The sequence below is a fragment of the Pseudogymnoascus destructans genome (assembly GCF_001641265.1).
Source record: "Pseudogymnoascus destructans isolate 20631-21 unplaced genomic scaffold scaffold_15, whole genome shotgun sequence".
Lineage (NCBI taxonomy): Eukaryota > Fungi > Ascomycota > Leotiomycetes > Thelebolales > Thelebolaceae > Pseudogymnoascus > Pseudogymnoascus destructans.
In genome coordinates, this window is record NW_020167534.1 from 865,969 (window position 1) to 873,502 (window position 7,534).

The window sequence follows — 7,534 nt, forward strand, 5'->3', positions numbered from 1 at the left end:
ATGTCCGACGACGACATCTACGTCGCCCTTCACCAAATGTGCGAGTTGATGGGTGAGCTCCGGGGCGCAGCGGGCGCAGCGCTCGATATATGCGGAAAATATCTCACCGCGCGCGACGATTTACGAGCGGGCCAGGCAAAGATCGATATTCTGCAGCAATTGAACGGGAGGGCATTGGACTATGATAAACTTGATCCCCGGGCGCTCGAGCGGATGATGGAGGGTATGGTTAAGACGAGTCAGAAGCTGGGGAATGTTATTGCGGGTGTGCAGATTAGCTTGGAGAGGTTGGTAGATGCCGCCAAGGGGTATAAGAAGGCGGGGAGTGAGAAGATGTGGAATGCGTGGTTGATATACCAGAGGCTATTGCCGTTGGCTGATGGGTTGTCGGAGGAGTATGATGTGATGGGGGAGTTGTGAAGGTTGCGGGGAAGGAGGATCAGGAGGGCATCTTGCGTGACTTGAACGGAGGGGTGAAGATGGGGAGGGAGGTGGTGGCGAAGTTGCTGAAGATGATGGAGTTGTGGAGTTGGTCGAGTGAGTGGGTGATTGAGCTGACGGTATTGAGGGAGGCGGTGGTGAGTGTGAGGGAGGAGGTGGCCGATGAGAAGATGACTATGACTATGGCGCTGAATACTGTGAATCCGACGAGGAGGGGGGAGATGAGGCGTCAGAGGAGGTGGACCTGCAGGACTGTGGAGGTGCGAGTTTGGGTTCGACACTTTGGGTTGGTTGGCTGTGATGGGCTCCTATTCCTCGATTGTCTCGCAAGACACAAGGGCACAACGACGAAACAAAAATAGACATTGATACTCTTCTTCAATGCCATCTCTTACACCTTTATCCCCCTTTTAAAATCGTCGTCAAAGGAAACAGACATCCCCATCCGGCGCCCCCGTCCCTCCCAACAAAGGTTCAAACCCATTAAAGCCACACCGTTCGAGTCCGAAAACAGCCCTCGAACTCTTCTGTAAAGAATCTCTTGTCCCTCGCCGACTCACCCTTTCGTCCCAACTTCCTCTCCTTTCATTGCTCGTGTCGTATCCCCGGCTTTCATACACAATTTGCATTTATTATCCCCAACTTTCATCCGAGTATCAATTGAAATTCTGCATTCCTTCTCCAGTCATATTCCCCATTCCCATATCAGAGTTTGATAATTCCCTGAACGAGTTTGATACTCGGAAAAAGCTCGAAATTATCGTTTTATACACCACACCACACCACACCACACAAGAAAGCACCATACAGCACCACACAGCGCCATACAACACAATACAACAGCAACACCATACAAAATGCCTCCCCGAATCCAACGGCAACGCGACCCCAGAGTAACCCGCATAACCCGCGCCGACGTCCGCGCCAACCCCGCCGTCCAAGCCGCCGTCAACGCCAACGTGCTCGCCTCCCAAGGCCTCGCCAAACCGCCCACAGCCGCAGAAACCGCTGGCATCGAACAAAGTGTTGTGGATGGCCGAAACAATCGTCCACCGCCATCGCGTAAAAAGAAGAGAAATGCGGGTGCGAAGCCAACGGGGATCGAGCCAAAGAAAAAGGAGACGAAGGAGGAGAGGCGTTTAAGGAGGAGGAAGGGGAAGGCGGAGGCTGCTAAGAAAGCTGCTGAGAAGGCTGCTAAGAAGGCTGCTACGAGAGTTGCTGAGGCTGCTGAGGCTGTTGAGGCTGCCAAGGTTCTTGAAGCTGTCGAAGCTGCAAAGGCCCTTGAGGCTATTAAAGCCGCCGGAGCTGAGGCGGCGAAGAATAAGGGTGGCAAACCTGGTAAGGATAAGAATGGGGAGAAAACAAAATCTAAGTCAGGTAAGAGCGGTGGTCCGTCTACGCCGCCTACCAGTGTTGATCCTACTGGCGGCAGCGGTGGTGTAGCTCCAAGATCAGCGGCACCGAGCTCCAAACGCGGCTGAAGAACGTAAAGTGGGGAAAGCTCAGCGAGGAGGTTAAAGTGGAACTGCCTTCGTCAGAGCGGGAGGGACCGTGGAGTAGTGGGAGAAAAAGCATGCGGAGAAAGAGGCTTTGGATAGGCTTACTGAGCAAATTGTATATGTGTCTTCAGAGGAGGAGAGTGGACAGGAAGAGGGTGGAGAGGAAGAGGGTGGAGAGGAAGAGGGTGGAGAGGAAGAGGGTGGAGAGGAAGAGGGTGGAGAAGAAGAGGGTGGAGAATAAGAGGGTGGAGAGGAAGAGGGTGGAAAATAAGAGGGTGGAGAGGAAGAGGGTAGAGAGGAGGGTAGCGAGGATACTGACGAAGAGTATAAAGATGCGGAGGTGGGGCTGAGCCAGAGACCGAGGGCGAAGAGGACGACATCCCCGGAGGGAGTATTTGCCCCGGCTCCAGAAGTGAGTCGGAGAATTGGGACGAACCGGGGACTGAGAGTGAACCAGAGATTGAAGGCGAAGAGGAAGAGGAAGAGGAATATGTCTCCCATGATATTTCCTGTCCCGGTGATACCGATACCGAGAGTGAGGGGTGTGGGGAGGATTCGGGGAGCGAGAATGGTGAGGAGGGTTACTACCCATGGGGTGGTTGCATTTACCCCCCCGGGTTTCTTTAATAACCTCGGGAGACTAACGCTCTCGTCTACCTCAAAAGAGAAGCAGACTTCTAGTACCCACCGGTGTAGCAGGGAAGAAGCGCAAGCCTGAAGACTCGCCCGAAGAAAAGCCTGCGAAGAAGACCAAGCTCGACGGCAATTCTGGCGGCAAAGTGATTATATGCCTCGGGCCAAGAGACCGCACTCCCAAACGCTGGGACATAAGCGAAAAACAGCTGTGCCGCAGGATCCTTCAAAGGCGAAGAAACCCGCCGTGACGAAGCGCAAGCGTGGCGAGTTGCCCGGGCCAATCCTCCCCTCAGGGAAGAAGCGCAAGGGCAGAAGCACAAAGGCGACGACTTGCCCGAGCCAGATCCCTTTAAGAGAACAAAGCGGGGAGATTATCTGCCCGTTGCCAGAATCCCCGCCAAAGAAGAGTAAACGTGACCAGGGCATCATATGCGCGATACCAACAAGCTGGGCTATCAACCGCCGGGAGCGACGCGCGAAGCGCGAAGAAGAACTGAGGGACAAAGCGTAAGAGCGCCGAGTCAGCTGAGAAGAAGTCATCGACGAAGAGTGTAAGTTATGAGGAGCCGAATGGTTCGAAGGAGGGTGGGGGTAAGAAGGTGGGGTGGCTTTGGTGAGGTGTTTGAAAGGTTTGAAGCAAGGGTTGTTTGTTTGGAGTTTTCTGGGGTTTGCTTGTTGATGTATGATAGATAGTGTTTGTTTGTTTGTTTCCATAGATTTGCTTGATGCGCTCGAGTTGGTGTTTTTGGGTGTTGGTTATATTTGTGTATTTATAGTAGCAAGGTCTCACGAGCAGGATCATCGGTATTGTGCGCTTGCCTTCCTTCAAAATTGATCTTGTCATTGTCCAGCCCCTGATATGATTTGAGCATGGAAGACAAGCGGATGAGCCTCTGCTCTCCACACAGGTATTGAACGCCGTCCCATCAAGAAAATACACAGTATAATACACACCCCCACCCCACCTCACCCCCACCTCACCCCCCTTCACCCCTCTCAGATCGTCGCCCCATCCTCAGGTAAGTCCTCAATAACTCTCTCCACCATCTCCATTAACTGCTCCACATCCGGCCTCTCCCCCGGCTCAACCTTCAAGCACGCCCTCACCACCTCGCGAATGCCATCATTGATCCCAGTATCCTCCTCCTGCCCCGCCTGATTCTTCCCCTTCTTCTGGCCACCGGCCCCCTCGTCGGGGAAGCGCCAGTCCCCGCTCAACACGCAGATACTCAGACTACCGCCCGTCTCGTCGGAGCGCATCTCGAATGGTGACTTGCCCACGAGACACGCGTACAGCGTGCAGCCCAGCGACCAGATGTCGACCTTAGTGTCGATTGTCGAGCCGGTCTTGACGTCGAAGAGCTCGGGCGCACGGTATGGCATGGTTGAGTGCTCGGCTGCTTGGTCTTGGATGGCGAGGGCTAGGGAGCGAGATGTGACAGGTGTGGGTGAGGGTTGAAGGGAGCCAAGATCCATGAGGATAGGCTGTGTGCCGTCGTCGTCGATCATGATATTTCCTACTGGGCTTTAGACATTGCCACTTTGCTCACAAATCGACAATGCTTACCTGGCTTAATATCCCGATGTGCGTATGCGCGGGCACCACCGGGCGCAACACCCTCCTGGCTCTGTGTCACCTCATCGTCCATCAATGGCTCATGCTGCTCGCGATCCGACTCTTCGCCCCTGCCTCTCCTCCGCCCCCCTCCCGCCGCCTGAGCCGCATCTTCGTCCGCCTCCGCCGCTTCAGCGAGTAACCTCTTCGCCTTTACCGCGCCCTTCACTCCAACTTTATACTCGTGCATGGCCTTAAGCGCTCTGCACACGCCCAGGAACAGGACCATGAGCTTCTTCTCCGGGAACTTGGCGTGGTTGACCAGGTTGGCATTGATGAGGTCCTGCAGGTTGCCGCGCCGGTAGTAGGGTAGCAGGATGTATACTGTCTTCGCGCTCGGGTCGGAGCGGTCGGCTGAGATGGAGTGGTCGATGGCATGGATGATGTTCTGGTGGGGTGTGAAGAGCCCGTAGGCTTCGACTTCCTTCATTGCTTGCGCGACGGATTCTTGGCCGAAGGGGCAGCGGATCTTTTTTAGGGCGTAGAGCGCCTCATTCGATGTATCTTGGACGAGGTAGACATAGGAGAAGCCGCCCTGTGTTTGCGTTAGCTGTGTCCGAATAGGAGGGAGGGGTTTAGGGAACAGGGGGGCGTACCTCTCCAAGCAGCCGGAGGATCTTGAAGCTCCTGCTGTTGATCTTGAGTGTCGGCGACCCGGGGAAGCATGACATGCAATTTGTGAGGGTATAGATGAGGTCGAGGACGTATTGCGCCATGATGATTGAGCTGCAGAAGCCACGCGTTCAGTACTATGGTATCGAAGCCGACGGCGCTCAAAGAGCAATTGAAAGGCCGCGATGGGTAGTTGTCCCAAGCAAGATGTTACAAAAAGGGTCGCAGATGTGCTGGAAGAGACGTCGATGTTATCTTGGGGCGTGTTCTAATTATAGGTGTCGTAAATCAAAAAGTTTGGTGGGGGATTGGGATGATCTTCAGAAAGTAATCCTCGGCCTCAACCTTGTCGGGCACAGTCGTCAGCGTAACCCGCGATGTTCCCGCCGTGCACGGCCTAGCCCGACTGGGAGTTCTATGGAGATGCAACAGTAGTCCACCAAAGCATGTTTCAGTGAGGTGGTTGAGAGGGCTAAGGGTGAAATATCAATGATTATTATACATTTAGAATATGAATTTACCGTGGTACTTTCCTTCCTAGCTAACCCATGCACCCTCACCCTTGTGAGATGGTGTCAACAGTGTTCGGCGGATATATATCCGGCCACGGGTAGGGTATGTATCCGGCCAATATCTCACAGGTAGAGTAGGTATATATCTGGATATATGAGGCTAAATTCTATGAATAGAGTATATAAAAATGAAGCTTTAGATAATACCAATAAACTATAACCTAACCTAACCCAATACCTATAGCGCTTGATTCGTGTGCCTCATCATCAGCATCATCGCCATCACTATCAGCCTCCTGTATCGGACCCCAATTCCGTAAGCAAAGTAAATCTCTAATCGTAAGTGGTGATAACCTATTCTGCTTCTTTGTAATAATATCACTACCATTACTAAATACCCGTTCTGATGCTATAGATGTTGCTGGAATTGCTAAATGGTCACGAGCAATACGGGCAACAACTACATATTGGTATTGCTTTGCGCACTAGTATTTGGGGATATCTGTATGCTCACTAGGCCGTGGTTCAAGCATCCACCGCCTCCATTCTAGCTCCTGAAATGCTAAGCCTTCTGATGCAAATAGGTCTTCATTCGGAATCAGGTTCTTGCTCTGTTGTATTTATAGCACCCATTGCTTCTGTAAGAGCTGTTTCGCAGTTGTTTCAATTGCTTCACTGGGATGAACCTTCACGAGATATTTCGTAACGGAACGTGTTGAACACATAATTGGAGTTTGACGACTTGATTGAAAAACTACGGGGGGCGAAGCCCCTATATATACACAGTTGGTATACAGGCTACGCATGTGCAGCGTACTACCAGGAATGCAGTTCCAACAGAAAGAGCCGTCGCGCATGGTCACGTGCTTCTATTAGCCCACACTGTTGTAATACGGTCACGTGACCCAACTCAACTTCACCGTAATTTCAGGCAGCTACAATTAGACAGAACAATACACAGATTACTCAACAGTTATGAGCCCGGAGCAACTCCAAGACGCATTTTGAAGCCTATAGAAACCCGTACGGACCTAATACCCCTCCTAGGAGTCGAAAAAAAAAACCCATCATTATGGCGACCCTACAGAAGGCGGGGGTGGTCCTCACAAGCCCTAGAGACTGGGACGAGTGGATAGAGACTATCAAAACTGCTTCAATGAAGGCAGGAGTATGGGGGTATATCGATCCATCAATCGAGGACCCTCCTACACTTAGACTGGCCGGCCCGGACCGTAAAGACCGGACTGGACTGGACCGGACCGCTTATATGAGTGTTCCAGTCCTTAAATTTAAGACCGGACCGTGGTTCGGTCCTCCTTTTTTTAAAAAGCCCGGACTGAATTTCAGTCTAGTGTAACGCTGACTTCTAAACGATAGAAGACACAGAGGTTCTCTTGCGTAAAGGTTTACTTATCAGAGGAGGCAGGGGATCAGACACAAAGGCTTCAAGTAACACGTTACTAGTATATAACAAATACTGTATTGAGTTGAGCACGAAGCTCCTATCTAAGGAAATACTATCTACTTATATAGTGGTGTCGTGCCTAGTGGACTCTTGGGAACTCACTCGAGTCCTCAGAGTCCTGGACTCTTAGGACTCTTCTCATCATCCTGCGAGTCCATCACGTGCCTAGTGGACTCCTGGGAACTCACTTGAGTCCTCGGAGTCCTGGACTCTTAGGACTCTTCTCATCATCCTGCGAGTCCGTCACGTGATACTTTCGGAACTACTATTCCCCGCTGCCCCTCCAGGTACCAGGGCCGGTCTCATGCGACCTCCCTCCTTCCTGTCCTGTAGTTGGCCAGCCTTCTTGTTCCGTCGTAACACTCGCTCCCTTCCCCTGGGCATTCGTCTCAAATCCTATAAGTACGTCCATGTCCCCGGGACTCTGCTGCTCCTCAGCGAGTCCTTCAACATGCAACATGCCTACTGACACTGCCCGCAAACTCCAGGAACGCAACGATCTTGTCCGTCGAATAAAGAACCACGGATACGAACTACCCGAAATGGATTCTTGCTCGAACTGCGTGAGGCGAAACGTTACTTGCGTGTCGTCTCCAAATGATTCACGGCGGTGCGCCGAGTGCGTTCGTCGCAACTTGAAAGAAAAGTGTGACTGTATGGGTCCTGAGCATCCCGACTGGGTGAAGCTCGAACGGGAGGAGGATCGCCTGGATCGCGAAGAGGAAGAAACCCTTTCGAAGTTACTTCGTCTGCG

General features: G+C 52.3%; 4 protein-coding genes across 4 annotated transcripts; 2 read left to right on the plus strand and 2 right to left on the minus strand.

Moving 5' to 3' along the window:
* Nucleotides 1-420, plus strand: VC83_04803 (uncharacterized protein; the record flags this gene model as incomplete). Its single annotated transcript, XM_024468431.1, has 1 exon — nucleotides 1-420. The coding sequence occupies one exon, from the start codon at nucleotides 1-3 to the stop codon at nucleotides 418-420; it is 420 nt and encodes a 139-aa protein (XP_024322731.1).
* A 59-nt stretch (nucleotides 421-479) lies between these two features.
* Nucleotides 480-803, plus strand: VC83_04804 (uncharacterized protein; the record flags this gene model as incomplete). The annotated part of the gene is made up of 1 exon (XM_024468432.1): nucleotides 480-803. One exon carries the CDS (start codon nucleotides 480-482, stop codon nucleotides 801-803), a length of 324 nt encoding a protein of 107 aa, XP_024322726.1.
* Nucleotides 804-829: 26 nt separating this feature from the next.
* VC83_04805 (uncharacterized protein) lies at nucleotides 830-2,441 on the minus strand (the record flags this gene model as incomplete). Its single annotated transcript, XM_024468433.1, has 2 exons — nucleotides 830-1,966; nucleotides 2,046-2,441. The coding sequence occupies 2 exons, from the start codon at nucleotides 2,439-2,441 to the stop codon at nucleotides 1,199-1,201; spliced, it is 1,164 nt and encodes a 387-aa protein (XP_024322725.1). The 3' UTR covers nucleotides 830-1,198.
* A 1,123-nt stretch (nucleotides 2,442-3,564) lies between these two features.
* Nucleotides 3,565-5,102, minus strand: VC83_04806 (uncharacterized protein). Its single transcript, XM_024468434.1, has 3 exons — nucleotides 4,788-5,102; nucleotides 4,144-4,726; nucleotides 3,565-4,093 (listed from the first exon to the last, which is right to left on the minus strand). The coding sequence occupies exons 1-3, from the start codon at nucleotides 4,905-4,907 to the stop codon at nucleotides 3,573-3,575; spliced, it is 1,224 nt and encodes a 407-aa protein (XP_024322728.1). The 5' UTR covers nucleotides 4,908-5,102; the 3' UTR covers nucleotides 3,565-3,572.
* Nucleotides 5,103-7,534: the final 2,432 nt, after the last annotated feature.